This window comes from Antrostomus carolinensis, unplaced genomic scaffold, assembly GCF_000700745.2.
Source record: "Antrostomus carolinensis isolate BGI_N321 unplaced genomic scaffold, ASM70074v2 scaffold18942, whole genome shotgun sequence".
In the NCBI taxonomy this organism is placed as follows: domain Eukaryota; kingdom Metazoa; phylum Chordata; class Aves; order Caprimulgiformes; family Caprimulgidae; genus Antrostomus; species Antrostomus carolinensis.
Window position 1 is genome coordinate 22,063 of NW_010300416.1, and position 26,574 is coordinate 48,636.

Sequence of the window (26,574 nt, forward strand, 5' to 3'; positions counted from 1 at the left end):
CGCCGCTGCCAAGCACAGGGGCAGTGGCTCTGCCTCCGCAGCAACAGGCTGAGCGTGCCCCTTTGCTGGAGCTGAAGCATTTGAAAACAAACATGGAAAAAAACCCACTAACTTGGTTGTTTAAAGCTGCACGTACAGCAGCCTACCTCAGCGTTTCAGCACGAGTATAAACTGGAGACGTAAGGAGAGAGCGCTTCAAGTTGACTGGTTACAGGGTGATAAAAACTGTGGGGTCTTTTCTATAATTTATGACTGGGGAGACGTTGCAGATCTATCTGGACAGGTAGCTTATGGCACTTAGGTTACACGAAGACCAGTGAATATTTAAAAACTAACACACTTTGCATTCCATGACCAACTCTGCCATAACTGTGCCTTAAACATTTATTACAACATTGTGATAAATAATATACACACCGTATCTTTTAAAATACCATATAAACCATACCTCAAGAACAGGGAGCCAGCTTCCCTATACATTATCCTACACAATGTCCCTAGCCTGTTTGGGATTTTCTTTTTTTTTTTTTTTTTTTTAAATCTAAAAACAAATTTGTAAAAGTGGATAACTACAGTAAGCAGCCTACGCTATTACACAATTAATGCAGTATTGGCATTAGGCTTTTTTTTTTTGCAAATCAGCAAACCTTTGCACATCAGCAAACTGCCTGAGGTGCCAGGCATCCCATAAACGCTTCCATCTTGGAGCCTGCTTTGGGCAGCCGGGCACAGTGCGGGGTAAGGGCTGGGCCTTTCCACGGAGTTCGTGTCGCATCTACCATTTCCCAGGTATCGATGTTCCGCACTCGTACCAGCGAACATAGTTAATGTGAGTCTCCCCTCCTATTTTTCCAAATTTGACAGGTTCCTGACGAACTGCCCTAAAAAATCCTGGAACAGAGAAGAGAGTTGTGTTTGCACAAAGCCCTCAGACAGTGCCTCCTTTGAGTTCCCTGTGGAGGCTGCGTACCGTTAATTGCTGAGCTAGTCACTCAGCTGCTAACCCACCTGCCACAAACAGGTTTGCTGCCCCTCCATCCATTAGCAAGCGGAAACAGTTGGCATTTGTCCAGCCACCCACCTCAAACTAAAGCAGAAGCGCTTGGGCTTGCTGCAGCCCAGCACAGGAGAGGTGAAGCCTGTCACCCCTGAGACTTACCCGTGGCTGCAGGGAAGCTAAATAACCCTCGGCTCAGCTGCTAACCCACCTGCCACAAACAGGTTTGCTGCCCCTCCATCCATTAGCAAGCGGAAACAGTTGGCATTTGTCCAGCCATCCACCTCAAACTAAAGCAGAAGCGCTTGGGCTTGCTGCAGCCCAGCACAGGAGAGGTGAAGCCTGTCACCCCTGAGACTTACCCGTGGCTGCAGGGAAGCTAAATAACCCTCGATGGCTGGGGATGTTTCACACTATCTTCCTGGCCCTGAGCAAAAGATTGTACCTCCTGCTTTAAATCTGTTCTGTATGACCATACACATACTTCCCCTTCAAACAATTCATGTTAAGTTAAAAACTAAAGGGAGCAATTAGCGCTGAATTCAACCCCCAGCATCAGAAATTGTCCATGTGGCTGAAGTGTGCAGGTGTGACCAACACACAACAGCGGTGGTGACGCCCTCCCTGCACTGCAGGCCAAACACAAGTGGTTAGTTCTGGTTTGAACAGAACTCAGCTTGCTGCAGCTGGGGAGGAATGGAGCAGCCATGGACAACCCCTCTCTTCTTTCCTCTGTTAGTTCAGTTACTAGAAATACAAGCTATAGAAAAGGTGGGGGCTTTTTTGGTTTGATTGATTGTTTTGTTGGGTGTTTGGTTTTTTCCAAAAACAAATGTAGCTCATGAATCCACTCCATTAAATCCGGTTGCTGAAAACTAATTGGTTTTAAAAAAAAAAAAAAAAAAAAAAATCTCTTTTAAGCTGGAGTAGCAAGCCTTTAATGGAGGAGGGTTTGGGTTGTTTGTTGGTTTTTTTTTTAATAAAATCTTTTTTTTAAAAAAAAGTGAATCTGATACAACCGAGAGGTCTGCTGTCCTGGCAACGCCAAACTGAATTCAGATAATCCCTTATATAAACAAAATACCTTTACAAATGGGCAACACTCCCTGGTAAAGGAAAAGCAAAGCCCTCAAAAAAACCCCACACCACATAAGCAAACAGCTTTCAGATTGTTCACTTACTTTGTTTTTTGGAAAAACTTGTGAAAGATTTACGCACGTTAATCTCCCACCCCTACCTCAGTGCATTTCTGTACTTCCGTAAGGTGTTTTATAAGTGAAGCACTACATGCAGGAAGGTTTGGTCAAAGCACTGGTATTGTACAGAAAACCATTTTGATATTTTTCTCAGTAAAATATTCCATGACACACTCGGCCTGCACGTGTGTATCAGTGCAGCCTGCGTTCTTACCCCACAAGGGAATGGAACAGCTCACACTGGCACCGCTGCAAACACGCAAGGCAGGAGTTCAGCTGACAGAGATACAATTTTCTTATGCTTGAGCCTCAGCAACGTGTGAAAAAATAGCCAGGCAGGTCACAGTTGCGTTTGGGACATCCAGTCCCATGGCCACTCAGACCAGACTGGAATTCTAGGCACCCGGTTCAAATCAGTGCACACAGAATTACTGCAGCATGAATTATATTTTCCAGTAATAACTTTTTAGTTTCTTATTAGCACTAAACAAAGCTGTTTAATGCCCAACTTATGATTTACTGCGCTTTAAATCAACCTTGCTGGTTTGAACATAACACTTCATGCCTCTCCGCAAACTCAAAGTTGTGGTTGGGTTTAAATATGTAATACCAACTGTGAATAATCTGTTGGAATGTTTTAAACAGGAGAGAGGCTGTTTACTACCTCACAGGACCCAAGTCATAACCTTCTTTTTTAATAAGCCATTGCTCATTTTCAAAAACTTCTCGACTCACTTCTGCCTGGGAAGCCGGTAGTCCCTTTCCATCGCCCACGACAGCAGTGGGCCCTGAATCCACTGGCAGGAAAAAGAAACACACAAACAAAGGAATTGCCAGGGTTTGCTACAGAGACAAGCGTAAGGAATTACCATCTTTGACTGGTAGATCTTCTTGCTGTCCTGTCCTTCCATCTAAGAATGAGTCTACAAATTGGCAGTGATCTTCTCCATGGCCCCTCTGGTCTCCTATGTTATAAAATTTTCCTGAAACAAAGAAGCAGCAGAGTTGAAAATCCATATCCAGTTTAGGAAGGGCCATTTCCAAAACCACCAGAAGCAATGGGCTGTGCTCTTTGCCCTGGGGCAGCCAAGGTGAATGCTGCCATTCTTCTCCTCTCAGGATCTGTAGCTGCAATTTGAACATTATATGCATAATTCCAAATTAATTCATGGCTGCAGACAGAAGTGCCCCATTCCTGGCCAAAATCTGTGCCTGAATGTATTTTTTCTCCTCCCTACATTTCATACAGTAAGTGATATTCTGTTATTACCTAGAAACTCATCCTGATTGTATTAAAAATGAGGTAAGTTTTGCTGTGATGTGAATGGAAGGCAGGTTTGGTTCCCTGTCAGGAAGCCCCCCAGTATCTTCAAAGTTGTTTTCACTGATCACCTTGTAACACAGTCAAGGCCTGTTTTATAAATCATATTTTTACAACTTGTTATGTGCAAGTGATATCCTGTAACAAATAGATGACCTCTCTATAGTAACTGTTTATCCAGAGTGTGAAGTGTGCCCGTATATTTATTTCCTGGATTGCTTAACAGGACACTCAACTGCAACTGAGCGGAAAACAAGGTCTCCAGTGCCCCGTGCAGCGTGAGCTGACGTTACAGGCTGCACTTATCCTGGTAGCACGAGGACTCACAGTGAAGGAGCTTTGAGAGAGAGATGTTTTTACTTACTGGTTTGAGTTTGCAAGACATGAGTAAAATTCAGCTCAGGAGGTGGAGGAAAGCACGCTACTTCTTCCCAAGCCTTGGCAGGAAACATTGTCAGATAAACCTACTGTTTTTTCTAAACTCCTTTCACAGCACTTGTTCTTCATCAGTTCAACCTTTGGTTGTGAGGTTGAAAGGAAACGTGAGAGCATTTAGAAACAGGCTCAGTACTCGGGTATAAGCTAAGCAGAAAGTCCAGTTACTCCTTAGATGTTGTGTGTCCTGTAGCCTTGAATCTGCCAGTCTGGCCATTTGAGAGATGGTGAGATGGTTTATAATACTGCTCCCTAAAGTGCCATTCATAAAAGAGCAGCCTACCAATAAACACACTCTCATATTTTTGTGATCAATACTTTGCCAAAAATTCTCACCTCCATTTGACAGCCTCTGTGCATGTAGTTCTTCTCTAGCTTTAGAAAATTATTTATTACTATCTAGTTTTGGCTGCAGGCATGTTTTTCCCATAAGAGAACTGGTCAGAGGGAGTTTCTCTCAGCAATTTTTTGGTCTGAAATTAAGAACATTCAGGCTGCCCAAAACGGCATTTTTTTTTTTTCCATGGCTGTTGAATTTTTTTTTTTCTCCCCCAAAAAATTCTTTTTTTTTTTTTTTTTTTTTTTTTTTTTTTTTTTTTTTAGGTGGTTGCTTTTCTGGAATGCCTACAGTCACTGCTCTGGAGGACTGTTAAATGAGGACAGCAGTAGATGCTGGTTTATAGAACGGTCCTGGCATGTGTAACGTAGATCAGTTTTTCTTCAAGAGAGACAGAATAAACCAGATATTTTTATGGTTAACACAAGAACAGTAACTTTCAGATACACACACGCTCTTCTGGCCCACAGTGTAACCTATGCAGAATTCAAACATAAATTAGCAGCATTCTTAGTGACTACTGAATTCTTACTGCCCAATTCTTTCCATAATAAAGGAACACACTTAAGAATACTTAGCTAACAAATTGCTAGATTCATTTTTCTCTTTTGGGGACGGCAATTCTAGCATAAAGTAAATTTTTTTTTTGCCTTATTCCTGTAAGTGTTGCCTTATGGGTGGTCTTAAAAAAATCAGATACCATCTTTGTTTTATACATTGTGAATTCTGCAACACCAGCAGTATAAATTCATGCTAAAAACCGGAACTCAAAGATGTGGTTGTTGGCTGCCCTATACAACAGCATTTGTACAGTGCTCCCACATTGCAAGACATCATGTTGTGTTTAAGCAAAGGTTTGGAAGGTATTTTCAGCGTACGGTGGAACTCGGACCTCAGCACAGCCCGTCACTGCCAGCACAGGTTGCCCAGCTGGCTAGTGCTGGCAGATACACTGCCACTGGACTCAGGGGCACCATGGGACGAGGTGTGACAGTGAAACATCAGAACAGAGTCTGGCTTCACATTGGAAACTGTCTCACTAGTGTATAGAGGCCCATGCCATGACAGTTGCACTTAAGAAATGGGGGAAAAGCAGCTTTCCAGCTTTCCTTCTACATAAATATTTCAATTCTTTCAAATATTGCGACAACTGGTCAGCACTGGTTGTAACAATTGAAGTGCAAGAACCAGGCTTAGCAAGTATAATGAATACATGTGGCTACCCTCGTCTTTCTCCAGCCAAGTTAAATCACCACCCTTCCAGCAAGAATAAAAACAATCTAATGCAAATAGGAAAATGGGCTCCCGGTATATTAAACTTTTCTTCTGAGTTTGAAGTAGCTTTCAGTGCAGTGCTAATTCACTTGATTTAGGGCTGTAGTCTGGTCCTGCTAGATTAGCACTGCTATTTCCTCTGCTGGCTGGTCCTGTGATTGATACACGATGCCTCATTGCCAGGGTTTGTCATTTGATCACAGCTGGTTAGTACAGCAACAGCTGAATGAATGATACCTCTGTTCAAAACAGTCTCTTTTATTCACATAATTGCCAAGATATTACTTCTGTATGAAGTATTGTACTTACTATTAATGACAGGGCTTTCCTTCCTTGTCTGCTCATGAGAGAATGGTGCCACGTGCAAAGCTGGGCAGCTTAAAATTATAGATACATGGGCTTCCCTACGCTCCCCTGCTCTCTTCTCTCCATGTACCTGCATACAGAGACCAGAGCCCTGATCCTGTGAGGTGCTGACCTCTGAGATGGGGCCACTTTGGGTTAGGAAAGTGGATTCTTTCAGCTACAGTTACTCCTAGTTGCTGGAACCCAATGTGATGAACATGCTGCCTAATTTGCCCTCAAAAGACATTTCCCGTACCTGGCTGTATTATACTCTTTGTGCTCTGGATGCCATGCTGATGCCACTGTGATAGAGTAGCCCAGGCAGCTCTGATAAAAGACCTCATAGAGAAGAAAGCCAGGAGCTTGGGACAGACTATAAGAAGTTAATGTATTTCTAAATATAGCTTGTACAATCTACATGAGACACAAAGTTCTGCTTAACTATCAACTAACTGAAAACCACTTTTTACAGGCTGCTTTTCCATGGCTTATACAGCATGTGTCACTTCATTTAGGTCTTAAATGTATCACCCACTAGTGACCTTAAGACGCTGAATAAAACTCAAGAAGATAAGGCCAGGAGGCTGCTGTTAGCAATAAAACATAATATGTATTTAAAAAAAAAGAGGCAAAAAGAGATTATAGGCAAACATGGGGAATGTGAAAACAAAACAAAAATGTTAAAGCAGGTGAGTAAAACCTGTTGACTAGAGTTGTAGTCATGTATTTCTAAGGCTCACAGTAATGACATAACCAGATGTTTAACAAATGGGATAGGAATGACTGAGTCTAATCCTGGTCTAAAATTAGGTCCTAATCTTCCAATTAAGAACTATTCCAGGCTACCCTTTAAATCTGACATCTCTACAATATATATGCTATTCATTGGCAGAGATCTGATCTTTATCAGTTTTCTTTATGACCCCCAGGATACTAACAGGTACCTAAATTCATACCATCACCATAGAGAAGCGACTCTTGAGTCCGGAAATTCAGTATCAAACACATCAATGATACTGAGCATAAGCAGATTACTGTTTATAATTAATCTGTCTATGGACTAGATTAAACATTTCTGATCACACTTCAGCAGAGCTCAACCTTTTAAACCTCTTAGTTCTGGAACCATGATATCTTTAAGGAGTGTATAATGTGGACAACATTGATTTGAATGTCTCTTACCTGTGAGTGAATCACTGAGGTATATCTTGTATCTCAAAGAATTACACAGCTGCACACCGACAAACTTCTTGTACCAAGTCCTCTTTACGTATTGTTTCCCTTTGCATTCTGAATAGGTGTCTGAATTGAATGGGATTTCAGTCCAGATAGCATCCTTTCCCACTGCAGGAGAGGAAGAAAGAAGCTGGTATGATGCTGCATAGAAAATTATGTACAACAAACATATTCTAATAAATAGAACTAGAAACCTTGATGTAGCAGAATGCACCATGGCACCAGATTCACCTCCATTTTGAACATGAAAGATATGTCAGGGAATCACCAAAGGGTGCAGATATGATTGATGCAGTGAACTGCTTCTGCTCTTTGTGTGTCCTGCCAGTTTGGAATAAGATCATTCTAGGAGCTTGTTAGGGGGACAACATCTGTGTGTTGGCAAAACTCTCATTTACAAAGTGTGTGATACAGTCACTGTTTTTCAGTGGGTTCAAGCCAGGACAGTCAACTTGCAGCAAACTGTACGTGATTTAACACAAATACACATAAAAATGAAATGTCATGAATTATGTGGAAAGAAGTGGTGTCTCAGTGTTTGTCAAAGGGAATATCCATTAGAAATGCAAAAAGCAGCCCAATTTGCTTGAGTGATCTCAGCTGTTCTTTAAAAGCTCAGTCCACCTCCCACCAAAGACAGCAAGAGCCTTGTAAGTGGTCTAAAGCAGAGCTGGATCCAGCCTTCAGAAGCATAAAATTTCTCTGAAACACAATGGCAGAAAGCAGTATCCTCTTAACTCACTGAGTAAGTGTGGAGTAGCTGATTCATTTTACAGAGCTTTCTTGTGCTTTAATGACAAGGCTGAGAGAATACAAGGCTGTCCTTGGCTCATTTGTGTTTGGTTTGAAGCCATCCCAGCTGCCATGGGAGCACCACATCACCTTGATTGTGTTCTGCTCAGGTAAACAAGCAGCCTGGCTAGAATTCCTGACCAGGGATATGGGTGGAAGGAGTGAAATCATGTGCGAATGCTGTTTGATTCCATAACTCATTTGATGGGTGCAGTACAGCCACCCCCCTTGTAAAAAGTATGCTATCTTATTTCTGAAAAAAATCCTGATCAGAAGAACACTATAGTGTGTATAAAATGCTTACTTGAAATTGGCTCACTCACTCTTGGGTCCGCTGGGGGAAGAAAACAAACATTCAGTCAGGGTACAATGAACTTTCCCAATATTTCAATGGAAAAGCATTGGTAAGTGATTTTCTACAGTTGACTTAAGCTGTAATTTGTGAAATAGAAAGAGTTTTGGAAGCAAAGTTCACTTTTGTATTAAAAGTTAATTAAATTAAATTAATTGAAATAAAAATTAAAGTAAATATATTAATAAAATTAATTACAATTAAAGTAAAACAATTAAATGTATTTCTTATGTCAAACTATAATATTAATGAGCTTTTAAAAATTTTACTTATAGGACAATACCAGTCAAACACAGTTCTAGTAAAAACAAGAGTTTAAACCTGTAATCAGCAAAAATCAGTTCTACTGCATCTTTTTTAAAATTTCAATTTCAAAACTTAAATAATAAAAAGGAGCCCTCTGTAATACTTGCCACACAAAACTTGGCTAGGAAAGCCAAAAAGTGAGAAATGGATGTGTGCAATTAAGAAAAAATAAAACTGACTGCTTAATTTGTCCAAGCTAAATAGGAGACAGAACATAAGCCTTGTCATTCATGAAAACTGCACTTGGCATAAACATTTTTGCAGTTTTAACAATCTAGGATTACAAAGAGTGTATTCACAGCTTTTAAGTACGTGTGGCGTAGTCTGAACTCCTCCCTGACTAATCCCTTGCTCAGCCAAAACTCTTATCCATCAGGGACAGCATTAGATGGGGACTATGACATTATTACACCTGGCTCAAAGCGCAGATTGAGAAAGTCCTTTTAAAAAGGATAAATCCATTTTGTGTTTTATATGGTCCTGAAGTACTATCAAGCAATAAACACTTCTACACAAAAGATGGTATCTTGCTTGCATAAAGTCAACAAGTCAGCTGTAGTTAACCCCATGGGGAACTGGAACAGGGAAAGCAAAGGTACTCTCCGATTCTCACCTCTGAGTCAGATAGGGCTTAATTTGGGAACCAACCCATGGTCAAAACAGGCTTGTATACACCTCTAACAGTTTCACAGGAGAGTAAACAGGATGGAAGAGGACACACTGTGACATCAACTCTTCCCAACTGCTATTTCTCAATCCTTATTTCAGCCAAAAGACATTACTATTATACAGCAGCATTATTGAACAGGTAGCAAAAGTGCCTATAAACACACTAGTCCAAAGAAAAACCTTATGGTCTCCACCCAGAAGTCATTAATGAGTTTGATAAACACAAAAAGGTCAGGAAAATTAATCTTAAATGACTGAGCCTTCTCTAAGAATAACATTAGTTTCTTCACAACAAACACCACACAAACTCTCTGTGCTCCTGTTTTTTTCTCCCACAGTCTGGCCATCTTAAAATCCTCACACAACGCAGCCCTGATCTCAGGCTGACCTTCCAGGCAGTACCGTAACATGCTCAGTAGTAAAAAGCCAAACTGGAGACAGTAAAGAGCAAGACCAAATGTGCAAAATGAAGCAAGAGAGCCTTTCATATATCCCACAAACATGGATACTAGAGCTGCTGTAAATGATGATCAGACCTTTGGAAGTTCTTACCTGATTCAGTATTGAATGCCACGGTGTTGCTACTTGGACCTTCACCAAGAGGGTTTCTAGGTTTCACGTGGAATTCATAACTGGGGAATAAAATAGAGATTAAAATTTTGCAAACCAAGCATTCTTTCAGAGTCTGGAGCATGCAAACTGCCATCACACACCTTGGTGCTACTCGCCTCCTGGAGAAGAATAAAAAGGCCTCATTTCTTGCTCTGAAAATGCTGAGTTGTTCTTTGTCCTAACTGTATAAGGCCTCTCTGAACACATAATTTACCAGTCCTTTTGATAATCCTTTGCATACATACTATTAAAGTTTGATTGACTCCACCACTGCTTTAAGTCTGTCTCCTCTCACACATGTGGTTTCAGTTCTGGCAAAGGGAGTAGTTCTGGTGAGGTCAGAAGCAAACTGATCAGCAGAGACTGAGTGAAGCCCATTGCTATTTATTTGCATACTTTTTAATCAATAAGAACTCAAACCTCCAGTTCAATGCCTTTTAGGGCCATTAACAGTGACAGACAGGGCCAGTGGTGAAACACAGGGCAAGTCTTCCCAAGGCAAAGATCCAATTGCTTGAATATATGTTAATAGTAAATATAAGAAGTAATGAAAAGATATTGTGCAGTCTCTCTTTTGTATCTTTTCACAGTAATATCGCACAACCCCAGTCTGTACTGCAGTTATCTCATGATCTCTTTTCATCACAGCTGTGCTGGGAACCAAACACAGTACTATGAAAATGGAACAAGACTGAAGAAAAAAAATCCAAGCCAGACTCCTCTACGTAAGCCTCTCCCACCCCTCCATACTGAACCAACAGTGATGGACAGGCAAGACAAAGTGGTTTCTAACTCTGAAGCTCAGCTGAAACTTACACTTTCAATTAGAATTTCCAGGTAAACAGCTACTGAAAGACAGTTGCAAACCTAAGGGTGTTACACAGAAGACACCACACAGATGAGGCTGGAAAGCGAGTTACACACCGGACACAGCTACGATCTCACATCAAGGGCAGAGGACCAGACTCTGTATCTCCTTCCTACACACTCTGTATCTCCCTACCTCAGCTCTCCTGGCTCCAGGCTAGCAGCACCTAGGAATTCCTCACTGCTCAGCAATGGCCCAGTGCCTCTCTAGGACCTGTGTGCCCACCCTGCCAAAGCACCCTGATGTGCAGGATGTACACACCCCATCAACAGCACCCTCTTCACGCCTTCCCCATGAGCTATGAGCAATAACCTGTCCCATGCGTCACACCTACAGAGAGACTTTTCATACACTTTGAGCGCATATATCTCTTAACACAGTGTTTCTTCATCAGTGAGAAAGATCCATAGGACACGAGTCAAAAGGAGTGTAGGCCTGGAAAATGGGCCTAATTTAGAGAACAAATACGGAGCAAAAGGAGAATCTCAGAAGTGAGCAAATAAACGTGCAGCTTTTGACTCATGAAGGATCACTCACCCATGATAACTTGTTAGCTCATGACTATAACATAGCATTGTAATGTATTGCTGAAATTGTTTCCAAACAGCAATTTTCTAAAGAAAAAGAATCCATACCACTCTCCATATGGTTGGAAATTTGTAAACTCCATTTACAAGCCCCTACAAGAGACAGAATAATTCAATCCAAACTTTGGATTACCTCTCATTGCTTCTTGGATTCTGCAAAACCTGAACAGCTTGCTAATTAACCTCAGTGGACTAATCATGCAGTACCATGCAACTTTTTTCCATCCACAGTCTTTCTAAGACAATATTTAACTTTGAAATTGCTTACATAAGCAATTACCTTTATTTCTAGGGTTTTCTTTTCTTTTTTTTAAGGGAAATACTTACAAAGATTGGTATGCTGAACTGATGCATTGTGGATAATTTGTAGACATTTTAAATTGAAACATGGGCTTGTTTTGAGCTTTAAAATGTCTGTTTGTGGTAATCTTTACATTTATTCAAACATGCTGCAAGACCATTTTGAGCAACTCATATTACCCTACTGTAGAAGGGAGACATCAAATAAATAATAAATTAAATAATAAGATATAGACACAAAGTCTTCTTCATTATCAACTTCAAATTATTTAAACAAACACATGCTTTTAAATATTGGATCTGACCAGTTCATATTCACATTGGGCATGTGGTAGTGTAACTTTTTTGGCCAAGAGTATTCTCATCTAGTAGGAAAGGTCGTTATCCAGACAACTTCAGCAGAACAGTTGGAATTTCCTTCTGAAGAATCATTGAAGTATAAATGAAGATTTGCTAGTAAATTGAGTGTTTTAAAGTAATAGCTGAAAGATACATTTTTTGACAATGTACAAATTAACGCGCACCTACAGATAAAAGACTACAAAGAAGTTCTGCTTCGCTCACAGCAGGAACACCTTATCTAGAACTATTATTGTAATTTTGACTTTTTACAAGGGCAGGTAGTGATAGAACAAGGGATAATGGCTTCAAACTGGGAGAGGGTAGGGTTAGATTAGATAATAGGACGAAATCCTTCACTGTGAGGGTGGTCAGACACTGGCACAAGTTGCCCAGAGAAGCTGTGGATGCTCCTCCCTGGAAGTGTTCAAGGCCAGGCTGGATGAGGCTTTGAGCAACCTGGTCTAGGGGAGTGTCCCTGCTGATGGCAGGGGGGTTGGAACTAGATGATCTTTAAGGTCCCTTCCAACCCAAACCATTCTACGATTCTATGATTGATAGCTCAACATGGCATATTCTATGGCTTTACTGGGAATTTTTGGTTTGACCTTATGGATGATAATAATCTGTTTATGTGCCTTTGTATGAAATCAAAAGGGAAATATGAAGAGTACTGCCTAGGATTCCTGTCCTAGAGTTTTTTGATTCCATAGGATTGGCTATAAAGAAAGGACAAAAACGGAGCAGGTGAAATCCTCTTATGGAACTGGACTGGGCAGCCGCAGGGACTCAGAAAGTAATGGCACAGGCAACTAAAGATAAACTAAAGGTAAACAGGTAAACTAAAGATAAAGACCTACAATCAGCATATCTGGATCTCACCTTGATATATAAGGGTTTCACTAATTTTGCAAGCTGGATTTACATGCCTCTGTCAGGTAAAAAGTCACAAGCTGGACAAGATGTTGGAGGATTTTGAAGCAAATTTAAGTATTTTGCTGATTTTTGTATAAATATATTGTCCTCCAGAGCTGAACTGCCCTACTTTGGGTTGCATCAGGCAATATTCTTCATATGAAACAGTTCTGTTCCCACAAAACTTAAAGTCGATGAACTTGGACCCATCAATTCTCTAACTCCATAAAAAGACCAAAACAGGAACTAAAGACTAAATATTTTCCAAGCAGTTTTTCAAATTGTGGTTTAGGGATCACTAGGATCTCTGCAAAAGATCAAACCACAGTTGGGAAAATTACAGCAAGACTGAAATAAAGAACTGAAATCTACACAGAGATTTCAGCTCGTGTAAATATATAAACAAAATTGGAGAAAAGGAAAGTAATAAAGAAATGTCCAAAGTTTAGCTTGTCAGTTAGGGGACCTTCTTATTGATAATGTTAGAGAGTAAATTTTTTGAACTGTAATATATACAATTCTACAGTTTTGTGGTAGGTGTTTCCACAGCTGCCCAAGCATCACAGACTCCTCTCTGCCAAGTTCAGTTCTGAAACAATAGCAGTGGCTGCAACAGTGCAAGAACCAGAAACAACCACTTTTGGAGTTGAAGAGAAGTAAGTAGTTGACTGAAAACTGAAAGGGAGAGAAAGGAGAAGTTAGACTGAGCTCATGATTTGAAAGAGTTTACAGATCTAACTGTACTTTTAAAGTCATGCTGTGGCTTTCTTCGTATAAAACCATTTAATGTCTCTCTTTCGTGTGTCAGGTGAAAGATTTGAAAAACAGAAGTAAATAGTGAAAAAGGGTACCTGCTGCAATGTTATGCATTTCTATACAAACCACAAGGGAGGGGAAAAACCTGCTTAGAGATTCAGGAAAGTATGTAGGGCAAAGTAAATAAAGGAAAATAGGAAAGCATATTATCTTATGTCTACTTCTTAGCTAGACTTACTAATGAGAAACCGGAGTCTATATTGCATCTTTATATCTGTGTGCCTACGATGCCAAAAACTCTGCTACTCAATATATGCAGCAATCTAACGTGTCACACCTCTAACATCTCTAAGATTGCTATCCTACAAACTTCAGAGACTAGGCCTCCCAAATCTTCCCAAACTGCCTACGACAATAAAAGTCCTTGTGCAGATTAAATGGACTTGACTTACAGTAATTACTGTGCAGAGCATATTTTTCCAGCATAGGAAATTGCTATCCCACATGGAACTTTGGCAGATGCAGACACTCCTGCATTTTTCAAATCATGCAGGAAGAGCAGATTGAAGATTGCAGAACTGAAAATAAGTGAAGAGAGATTTTCACCGTAATAGGAGGACTGGAGCAGCTGAGTACAGTCCTGGGATTTCAGGTCAATTGCTGGGGAGATGCTGGTGGTTAGATGACAATCGTGCAGGACCATCTCACTGTATAGAGCTTCTCTGTCTCAGAAGAGGCGCTTGGATAGCAGTATGATCAGATATAGCAAATAAAACTAGGTTTAAGAGAATGGAATGAAAAAGAGAAAGAAAAAAAAGTACTGGGTTTGTCTGAGGAGTCTTTCTCCTAATCAAGCTGGAAGAAAGGCAGATAGAAATGGGAAATGCTCACCCATGAACCTTGACATCAACAGCAATTTAATATAAAAATCTGTTACTTTTGTAATAAAGAGTAGAAAAAACTCCAGCATTTTTCTGCCACTTTCTGATTTTTTTTGCCTTGCAGTTTTCACTGTATTTCTCATTTCTTGACCCTTGTTATTAACAAAAGCTAAGCTCTCTGTGTTGGTAGATTTTTTTCTCTTATGTGAATAGCACATTTTGGGTGCTAACTGCAATACAAAATGATAGATAATGGTAATAACAGCATGAGCAGGTAGATATTAATTATTGTGTATGAGTGCACAAAAAGCTTATTCATAAAGGATTGAGGACTTACTTGGTATGGCCTTTGAGTAAATTATACTATCATTCTCTTTTTGTTTCACAATTTTTGTAAGACATATGAAAAAAATTTTGAAGGAAACCATCTACATACATTATAAAAACAGTCTGGTACATGCATATATCCTAAACAGTTCACATTTACTTTACAGTTTTGGTTGGTTGGTTGGTTTGGTTTTTTGGTTTTTGGTTTTTGGTTTTTTTTTGGGGGGGGGAGGCACTGGATTTGGTTTTGGTTTATTTTATTTTATATTTTTTTTCCCTTAACATTTCTTGTTATTTCTATTCCTTATGGCTGGAAATATACTTTGCCTTGGAATACAATCTAAGAATCTAACCCAAAGGTCCAAAAGATACCACTCAAAATGTATTTAAAAAGGAGAAAAGTATATTTGAAATCACCAAACTACTTAAATAGGCAAAGGATCAATACCTAGAGCAAAGTTTTACAAAGCTGTGGAATGCAAGCATCACAGGCTTTTTGCTTCTTACTAATACTTTTTTCCTATTAAAAATCTACACCAGCAGGCTGGTGGGACACATCCTCTACTTTAATGGCTACCTGAATTTCCCCAGAGCTATTGGCACTGCAGTCTTAATATTTTTCTTTATTACCTTCCAATTACTGCCAACACAAACATGCATGGAAACTGTTTTCAACAATACTCAGACTCTTTTTTGAAGGCTTGTATAGAAATTAGTGTTACAAAGTTTCCTGGACACTAGCAGTATGCTCTATGAACTTAACTGCCCTTAAGCAAACCACCAGGATGAAAGAGAAAATGTACACCTAATTAAAAAAAAAAAAAATCAAGATAGAGCACAGATACAGAAATAAGAACTACATATTTAGGCAGAGAAACCAACAGAAATAGCAGAAACAGTCAAAATGATACTATATTAGACGACTGGAAGACTTAAATAAATAAATCAATTTTAAGGAGTTAGAAAACTCCAAAACTTGTAAAAAAAAATCCCAAAAACCAAACCTAAAATTCCTTTGGAAATGGGAAAATTGAATTGGAAGCAAAAAAATAACAACATCTGCATTTAATATTCTAGGCTAGGAAATCTCCATGAAAAACTCCAGGTCAGTGAAATCGATTTTAACGAAAGAGAAGATGCAGATGACTAGTGTCATTACTACAGGAGACAGAATGAAGAAAACAAAAACCACAGTAAGCTCAGTTTTTATCTCAGACCTCTCAAGGTTTATTACAAACAAGCACCTCAAGGAGGAAAATACTGAAAGTTGTGGATAATGACCTTACGTTGATTCACACACTGGAGACCTTGCTTGACTATTATCACAGGAGAAGCTACTGTAATACTTTATTTTTAAGAGCAGCTTTTAATGTAAAACTAAGAATAGAAAAGGAGCAAAGTCCTGGGTATGCCAACAAAACTCGGAGTTCCAGTGTGAGCAGCAGCCTTGTCAGGAAACTCAAAAACAAGGGACCTGTATGACAAGTTAGATGGAATATTACAGGTTTCACTCCTCAAATGACTACTTGGGAGCTAAACTGTAATTTCTTTGACCAAAACAATTAGTGTTGTAGTTTGGCTTTGACTGTTTTTTAAGTGAAATAAAAGGTACATTTTTCAAAGAAATTGTGGCAATTTTCTCAGTATAAAAATAGTAGAATTTCCATGTGGAGGATGAAAAATTAAATAGACAGATTAGTTCATACTAATGCATCCCCTTCTCTCATTTTTCTTTGCCAAGAATGATTGACAAAACCACTTTGGCCTGCATTAAAGAAAATGGGCGAAGCTGAGATTTACAAGATCAGAAACTACTCCAAAGATAAAATCATACAATAATTTAGGCTGGAAGGGACCCACAAAGGTCATCTGGTCCAGGCCCCTTTTCATGACAGGGCCGATTTATAAGATAGATTAGGTCTCTCAGGGTTGATCAACAAGCACAGCAACTACAGACACTCACTGCTTGAACAGAGTAAAAACTGATTAACTCAGTACTTGGTTCGGACTAACTAGAAGGAAGAATGATGAATGGAATTTGGCTATTTCACTCATTTAAGAAGTGAAGGACTAACTGAAGGATAAAGATGGCAAAAATTGCAGAAAATTTGGTGTGCGTTTAAGTGTGATAGTGAAAAGAGGGCTGAGTGAAATGTGACCAGGATCTACTCTAAAATTCTTGGAAATAATGTAAAGGGTAACAAAAGCTAACTGCAGTACAAAGTTGTAATCAACAGCTGTGTATATGTGATTATTAGATCACAGAAACACACCTATAATAGAAATGTTTAAAAAGAGATATTCATAAACCAAGGGAAAGTTATATCCAATTAACTATCTGTACAAGAAGGATATATATATATATATCTATCTATATCTCACATACCACAACCATACTATATGCTTTGAGAGATTTCAAGTAAAAGTTACAGTCAGGAGCAAAATACCTGATGAAATTAATCAGAAATCTAGATTGGACCTAGACAGCATCTTAGTGCCAGGAACAGCAGCAGTTTCAAGAACTCTGACCAACTAGATAATGGATGTCAAGATTTGAACTTTCCAGGTTACTTAAACTATCAGAAGTTGTCTAAGATTTTATAATAAATTCCATATTTGGCAATTCTCCAGATGAAAAAGAGGCCAAGGTACTTGTCCTAAAAGGAGAAGTTCTTTAAATGACTGTGGTGTTGTGAACTGTCCAGCATGCCTCACTGTGAAAGAACAGCATGGGTACAATGAGCCTTTTCTTGGGCAAAACCCAGGGATTTTAGCACTCCAGCAATATCACGTTGTGCAGGAGCCTTTAGAATTTATTTTACCTTTTTTTTTTTTTTTTAATATCAAGCAGTTGTGTTGGAAAGCAGTCCCACATTTATTTAAAGGGTGTATGTCCTCACAGTTAGATTTTCAAATCACTATTTTACTCTCATCTCAGAGTCTCGATGTCTTGCAATCAAGCCACCAAGGGCACAAAAAGCTGGCATATATATTACAGGACAAGAAATATGACAAATTGCCATACAACTTTGTTCGTTTAAAAGTAACCCTCAGAAGTTGTTGCATGCCTATGAAAGTCCATTCTCATTTCCATATTAGCATGGTATGAGTCTGTTAAAACCAAATACCTGATAACTGTACTGAAAGTCAAAACTCCTTTTCTTTTTCAGCCAGTGCAATTTTTCTGGATCTAATCACTTTTCAGACAGCTAAATAGACACATAGAATACTACATGGTTATCCTCTGATTCAGAGAAATTTGTGTCCCATTTAACTTCTATGTTTGTACTTACTGACAGTTGCAGCCACACATGCAATTTTTCATGAGAGATTGTAAGAGTTTCTCATTACTTCCTCCCTAACACTGTCCAAATTTCTTGAATATTCAAAGTCTGGTTATTAGCTCCTAATCTTTAAAAGCTGCCTTGTCAAAAGGCCAGCTCAAAGGAAGACGGGTGTCTGGCTCACTGCAGAGCTTCCCAGAGGTGTAGCAGTATGATCTATTTGAAAGAAGAATGTGAAAGAGAAAAGCAAACAAACAGCATGATCTGGCAGGCTCAGATGCACCCAGTTTTTCCTTACTGCTTGTTCTACCCCCTTCACACTGAAGAGTTGTTTGTCTTGCCTCCCTCCTGCTCAATGTGGGCAATTAACTCCTTAGCTTCTGGGCCAGGCACTAACGTATCCCACCTGATTTACCTCAGCAGAATGATAGACCTCGGGCATTGTGACTGCAGATCATCTTTGTGATGCACTGCTCCTCAAATACACACACCTGGAGAATTACAGGCTTCATCTCTCTTGGTGCTATAGGATTTTTTTGGTTTAACTTTACCCATGGAGACCGAGATGCTACATTCACAAACATTTTTATTCCTCTTGGAAAGTTTTTGCTTAGGTCTGTGAACTGTCTCCAGCTCTGGATACACTGAACCCTCAGAGCAGTGTATGGGATTCACACAGCCTCACTGATGGCTTCAGGAAAGCTGGAAAAAGAAGACTCTCCAATTCAGCTTGTCAGCTTCTCCAAACCGTTTCAAGGCCAAGAGGTTCTTCCCCAGTCAATCCACCTGCTACTGAGCACCTCTCTTTCCATACACTTGCTGGTAGTTTTCTCAGTGTTGATCATTTTTGTGAGAGGGATTTCTTCTTCTCTTCCAAGTTTCTTTTCCAGCTTCACCTCTTCTACAGCTCTTTCCTTTAAGGCTAGTTATGGAAAAGTCTGCTTCCCAGTCTTAGTGTATTATTTGATGAATTTGCAGACATTTCAGGGACTCTGTTAATTAATATATTGAGCTGTGCTTCATTATCTCTCATCCTCCTATTTTCAGTCAGTGTTGTCCACAGGTCCATTTTCTTCATCTACATTTTCTTCACAGCTCCTGACAGACAGGAGACTTTTGCTGTGGACATATGCCATTCCTTCCAACACTGATACTGTCTACATTATGCCAGTTGTCTTAATCACTTTCTCATTTTCCCTGAATTTAGTGTGCCAACAAGTCTGGATTCAAATGGCAACAGTAATAATTTCTCGTGCCTCTGCCAAAGCTCTCAAGCCATCCTCAAAATCAGGAAACACACATTATGAAATGTCAGTGTAATAGAACAGAACCACTCTGAGAAGGTCTTTACATCCTCTAAATCCTGTGGGACTCGAGGGACATGCACCACTGTGATTTGTATAAAAAGTTTTCAATTTCAGGCAATGGCCTAATGAATCCAGAAGGACTTTCACTGTCTTTCCCTTTTGAGGCTGGGGGGTGGGGATAATAGCCACCACCCCATCAAGGAAAAGTTGTCCCTTTATGTCTTCATTCAGCCTCCACCAGCCCATACTGGTCTCTTATCTAGCTTCTTGCAACAAAACCACACTCCAAAGGGCAGATTTTCTCCATGGTCTTTGGACTGTTCTTGCTTAACAAAACCCCAAAATTCCTTTCATAGGATTGACAGTATTACAAATTAAAGTTAAAAACCATTTTATCTGCTTCTGCATAGCTCCTGCCGTCCTTATGATCTTTCCAACAGTGGCAGCTGAGTTTGCCTGCCTCATCTTGCCTCCTTTCTGAACGAAGAGCAGTCTGAAAATGCCTTTCTCTGTTGGCCATATGAACATTGCTCTCAGCAACAAGGAACCTGACTTTGCTTCCATGTCTTTTCAACACTTAAACAAATTCACCCAATTTCTGTCACCACAAAGAGTTCAAGTGTGTAATTGAAGAGAATCTCATTAGTAACACATAGTTCTTTTCAAGGATGCAACTGTACTATTTCAAAGCAGAACTGAAATGAAAACACAAACAGCATGGCCTAACAAGTCTGGCAGCACCTATTGCCTTTCTTCAGTTGCTACTCCAGAAATATATTGTTTTGCTGTCTCATTTAAGCCTTTTCAACTGATTGAGGAAGAGACTGAAGAAACTGATGCTTGGTCTCTAGCTGTATTGCTAATATATCATAATTGCCTCTTCACAAGACAGAACAACATAGCTGCAGTTCACCCTTTCATAAGCCATATGCTTTAAGAAATAATAGAGGTATTGAGGCAATACACAGCAATTCTAACCCATCTTCTGAGCTTTGGAGTCTCTCAAAGAAGCTCTTTTCGGGTATCACAGTTTCCCCTAGACTTTCTTTTACGATTTTCTTCCCTTCTCCTCCACTTTCTGCAATAGCTCCTCATTGCTCCTCCTAGGAGCTGCTGGTCACAAGTACGTGAGCTGAGAAACAACAACCCAAATTTAACCATACATTGCTGAAAAATAAAGGTTTGAGATGGGTTCTATGCAGAATTTTGTATGGTTTTACCAATTTAAAGATCATAGAAATAATAAGGATAATAAGAAAACAGCAGTTTATCTGAAACAGAAAAATCTGTTTACCAAAGTCAAATGGATGGTCCTACAGGAAAAAAAAACATGTCATTCATAAACTTTCTCATGCATTCAATAAGCAACACAAATAAAGGACAAGTGATTTTCTTCCCTGCTCTGAATATTACCACAAAAAAGAAGAATCATTTTTTATGAGATTTTTTTTTAAAGAATTGTAATACTTATTTGGTCCAGTTGCACAAGATGTACACAATCAACTGAAATTTACTGACCATTTTTAACTTGCCAGCTGTTGTGAGACACTGAAAGAAAACTGCATATAGAGGACAAATGTATCTTTCCTCTCCGTGGGCCAATGCAATGGTCAAGCTGCGTACAGTGGTCTAACTTGCATTCCTATTGGGATGAACATCCACCTAAATAGGCAAGCAGCCTACATCAGTTGTGCTGAACATCCTTAAACCCCAGACAGCGACAACTGTACATATGAATCCTGATCTCACATATCAGGTTTATATTTCTTGTGTTTACCTTGTTTCTTTATCTGCTAAATTAAAGAGATTTTTTGTTGTTGTTGTTGTTTTTTTTAATGAAAAGCAGTCCATTTTCTTACATTTGACTCTTAATCATTCTTATAGAGCAGGTCACTTCTGCAGTTTGTCCGGATGATAAACACCCTTGGAAATTTCTTAAAGATTCCTCAGATGTGTCTTATCTGTTAACTTAAAAGACAGCACAACCAAAGCATACCTTTTCCCCATCAGAACAGGAGTAAAAGCAACTTGGTCTTACATGCCTATGTATTTCCATTTGAAGTGGCAGACAGTTGACAGTTTAAATTAGTTGCATTAATTTAGCAAATTATTTTATTTAATTACCTTGTGTCAGGTTTTAGGTTTTCCACAGTAGAATGGGTTTGATTTGTAGTGATAACCGATTTCTCCTTTTCACCTTCGCTTGGTCCATTTTCAGTTGACACAACCTCATACTCTGTAAAATTACAGTAAAGAGAAATTTGCTTAAATAATGGCTCTTCCTTGAGCTTCTTCATTGATATCTCTTTTCTCATCTGATTTCCTACTGTCTAATAGGCATCTTGTGTGAAGCAGTCTGGATATTAATACTCTAAAATGGTTAGGAAAGAGAGATCCAGTTCCAGATTGCTGAGTGCCTAGCCCCTTGTCCTTCCTCATAATTCAATTGTGGGATAGAGGATACTCAACATTTCACCTCTGCCCAAAGGTACACTAGTGACAAAATTCCAAACACAAATAAGTATAAGCATTCTGCAGTTTGAATGAAAAGGTATCAAAGATTAAAGTACAGTTTCTAAATGCCTAAACTTTGATAAACTTAAAATAAGACCTATTTTTTTTAATGTTTCCAAAGGAAACGGCACAACTAACTTGGATCATGCACTTAGGGAATTTGCCATAAGTTTATTTCTGTATTTATATGATTTAGAGAAGCTCACTACTTTCTTTTCATCTCACTAGGATGCATTATCAAGCACAAAACTTGTTCTGAACAGGGAATTAACAACAGATGTTTGGGAGGAAGATACCCCTTCAGTCATAGCCCTCTCCAAGAGGTAGTTTCTCTCCAGCAGACAATGTCTGTCCCAATTAATAACTACCTCTTCTAATAAAAAACACTGAGTATATCACTAGTTTTCCTCTCTTCACAAAGAAATTCACAACCTCCCCAGTCCCTTCCTTTTCCCTTCCTAAAACTTGCCTACTATACCAAATGCAGTTTTACTAATTGTAAGCTAGCAAAGGAGAACATTTTCAAAGAACATTTGCAATGAGCAGTTATATCTACAAAGCGATGAATAAAGCAGATATTACATTATGGGGGCAAAGGCAGAGACCACCTATGAACAGCTACAAAACCTACAGAAAATTACTTTTTTTTCTGCTTTTTTCCAATGATACTATTAACTTTTGAGTTCTTAACTAAATGCTAGCAACCTGTAGGGATTTTTTTTTGCTAAATTTTTTAGTTCTCAATACAAGGAGACCCATTTGTTGTCCATGCAGAAATATAAAATGCATGCAATGGGATTCAGTGTTAAAAAGGAAAAATACTCTTAATTGTTGCTGGACTCTCAGATCCTCACTCCTAATAAACATAAGAGATGTGTATGTAAATGAGCATACACACACAAATTGACCCGATTTTGACCTCAATTGTGCAACTATGGCTTCTTTTGCACTCTTCTGTGCAAAAAGCAGCTGTCAAAACCACTGGGGTAAATTATGTAAGACAATAGAATTCAGTGCAGAGCAGCTCTAAAAAATTATGTTCTAAAAATTCCAAGCTTCTAAACCACTGCAATTCAATCTGAGCAATCATATACATGTATGCACATTTGAATTTCAGATTATTTACTGCAATAGTTTCAAAAGGGACCTCCACACAGCATCTTTTTGTCTTTGTCTTGTAGTAGACTCAGTTATTTAGAGCATATACAGAGCTACATAAAACTTTATGTTGCTCTGTATATGCTCGGGGCAGGAAGAAAACAAAGAAAGAAAGAAAAGTAAGTAGAGGGTTTTTACTGTAGATCATTTGTTCAAGTGGGACCCCAATGCAACAACCGAAGACACAAGCATTGATAGTTAGAATGTATTTGTGTAAAACATATCTGATTTTTCTCTCTATGGATTTCATTTTGGGCAACAAAGACCTTTTCCTATACAGCCACCAAAGGCTGAGTGAACCATGGAGGAAAAAAAACTCACAAAACCCCTTTATTTGCCTTAATTAAGCCTCATTAGAGAAATTATGCTTATTAGGCAGGATGGGAGAGCATGTGGATATGCACTGCCTTAGGTACATTCAGATAGAGAATGAGTAGGTAATTTTACAGGAATTTAACCTTTCTGCCTTCTTCCAGCCTCAAGTCAACATGTGATCGAACTTTTTAATTCATTCAAGTCAGAAAAGAAAATACAGCACACGTGAATGGGCATGCACGTGCACACACACACACACATGCAAAGAACTACTGAGCACATCCAGTATCTGCTTGTTACTCAGCGCATGAGTCTCAGTGCACAAGACAATAAACTGCTCTACATTTCTGTGGCAACACAACAGGAAGAGTGGAACACCAGCAAAATGGTCTTGGGTCCTGATATTTGCAGCCTTTATGAAAATAAGGAGGAAAACTTGATCACTGTTTTGCTTATTATTTGTCAGATCTTTCTATTCCTGTAGTATAATTTTGTTTTTAGAAATATCCAATATAATGAGCCCCTTGTGCACAGCTAAAAGTCAGGTGAAGTAACCTATTCAAAAAACTGGCTCAATAACTTACATTGTCTGTTTCCTCAGTTCTATCTGAAACAGTGCCTTATAAAAGAGATGTGATGCCTAAATCAGATGATTGAAAAAACATGTATAAACTACAAAAATAAAAAGAGATGACAGAAAACTTGATTTAAGTCTGTCTAAACAAGTAATGTCATACTGGTGCCAATATGAAGTAATTACTGTTTTCAAAAATGGGATTCAACGCCTTCTCTTGAATTCAGAAAGTGTCCTTGGATGAGTCATTAACTGAGTAATTTTTTGAAGTTAAGACGAAGGACACAAGCTCAATGAGAGTATTTGTAAGCTACAGAGTTCAAACATTTTGTATTGCACATTGAAGTTAAAAAGAATGAAGATGGTATTTATGGGAAAGCTGTTACATCTAGATAGGAAGATATCTAGACTGAAAACTAAAATTTCTCTCAATGAAGCAAAATGAGTATTAGTCATATATTCTGCAGAAGGTTTTAATCCTTCCTGGAATGGAGAAAGGTATGTCAGGTGTCTCAGTTATCACAGAATAGTCTTATAGAAGAGACAAAACTTCATAGAAAGTTAACTTTCACAAATGCCAATTACAACTGAGCAGAGTAAGGGTTTCCACCTAAAGTCTCAGAAGAAACAGTGACCATTGCTTGCTCTGTATTTCACAACCCACATCGAAAAAGAAAGGAAATGGTATTAGAAGGAAATTAGGCCTTGCTCTCATCATTAGATGACATGCACTGACAGTTTTTCCAGCTATAGAGGAAATGTTTTTCTATTTTTGCAATACAAATGGTTTTGTTGCAGTGGGTTCATTAACATAATCAAGGAAAAACAGCAGGTCTACTCCTAAGAAAACATTGCAGACTAAATGACGTCATCTGATCTAATCAAGCTAAGGACTGGTCTGTGGAGGAGGCCTCCAAATGACAACAGCAACAAAAAGGCTTTTCCCTGAACAAAAAGAAGCATTACCAAACTGCCTGGAATGGGGAGTGCTCACAGAGATCCTATCTTCAGCCTAATTCTAAGGTTAGCAATAAGCTCAGACTTCCTCTTCTTCCAGGATGAAGCACATAATGGAAGGTAAGTCAGTTAATCATGATTCTCTCTTATTGGTACTTTTTATTAACCTACAGTCTCTTTTTATTCCCATTTTAATCCAGCAGCAGGGCTAACTTTCTTCTTCTTACCCAGAAGAAAAAAGTGCAGGCTAATTTTTGTTTTGAATGTCCCTTTGGTTTTGTATTTTTTATTTTTCAAAATGTCGGGGAGAGTAAGGAAGAATAGAGGCTAAACCTAGTAATTATTTCTAGAATATCAAAGAAGGACTAATATGGGGAAGAGAGTGGCCTTGCTTCTGACAGTCACCTAATTACACCCCTGCACTGAAGTCTCTCATGACATGGGCATTCAACAACATCTGAAAACATCTCATTTACATGCTGAAGTGAATGGCTCATGATCAAGTCTCAGTCTCACAGTTCTTAGTTTTATCTGTTCTACTTGCTTGTAATGCAACACAGCCAAATCTGTTTGGTCATGGTTGTGATGTGACCAGTGCAAATCAAAGTTGTATGTCCATAGTAAAAACATAAGCCATTTTCCTGACAGTACAGAAGAACCATAATTTTCTGTTGTTAATTGATTTAAATGTTCAATTTTGGTTAAGCTTGTGTTGATATACAGAAGACAACAGAAAAATTATGAATGGTCATCTTGCAGGCTTAGCTGTCTATGTACTGATTTCTGCACGACATATGAGGGTTTGTTTTCAATACAAAACCCTTCCTTTGGAAATGGAAAAGACAGATGTTTTTAACATAGAGAACTTGATGACCCTATAGTGGGTACAGCAAGTATTATGCTGTCAGAGCTCTACTGACTTACTAGACGGATGTAAGTTTTCAGGTTTATGGTTGGATTCGATGATCTTCCAACCAAAATGATTCTGTATGTCCAGCTCACTGATGAACAACATCCTCAAGTCAAGATGTCTTCATTATGTGTGTGCATCTATATAATAAAGACTATTGTCACATTGCTGGAATTTCTTGACTAGATCTTACCAGATCTTGTACACAGAGAAGCAGGAAGTTAAGAGAAGATACAGAGTCATACTCCTTAAGTATCATTTTGTGTCATCACTGACACCAATGATATAGTTGTGAAAATCTTGTTCTAATCTAGTAGCATTTTCTTACGCACACTGGAGTTGACAGTAGCAAAAAACCCCAAAAAACACTGGGGATTAAAAGTAATTTTAAAATGTCACAAAAGCACTGTGAAAGTAAAAATAAGATGGAAATACTATATCCTGATAAAATGGAGGAAAGAAATCAAACCAACCAGTAACAGTGTCATTGTCTGGTTTTTCCCAGTCCAATATGACGAAAGTTGGACAGCCCTCAACAGTCACCACCGTGAGGTTGGTTGGAGGATTTTGTGGAGGACGAGTAGCTTCTTCCTTGCTGCCACCTTCTTCTTGAGGAAAATGTTCAAGAGAGCTTGTGATAGAGCAAGGCACATCTTCATCTTTCTTCATGTACTTGACATGGGGGGCTAAGACCGATAGGAAAGAGCGG

At 38.9% G+C, this 26,574-nt stretch overlaps 1 protein-coding gene across 1 annotated transcript in view; it reads right to left on the reverse strand.

Annotated features, from left to right (window-relative positions):
* Positions 1-775: 775 nt before the first annotated feature.
* The window catches only part of LOC104521207 (target of Nesh-SH3-like), a gene marked incomplete at its 5' end in the record, with an annotated part of 42,399 nt that continues 16,600 nt past the window's right edge, over positions 776-26,574 (reverse strand). The window contains 7 exons of the mRNA XM_029083794.1: positions 776-891; positions 3,063-3,176; positions 7,089-7,250; positions 8,239-8,268; positions 9,814-9,893; positions 21,562-21,673; positions 26,339-26,551. Of these exons, the coding sequence (XP_028939627.1) occupies positions 776-891; positions 3,063-3,176; positions 7,089-7,250; positions 8,239-8,268; positions 9,814-9,893; positions 21,562-21,673; positions 26,339-26,551 (827 nt within the window). The remainder of the gene's footprint in view (positions 892-3,062; positions 3,177-7,088; positions 7,251-8,238; positions 8,269-9,813; positions 9,894-21,561; positions 21,674-26,338; positions 26,552-26,574) is intronic.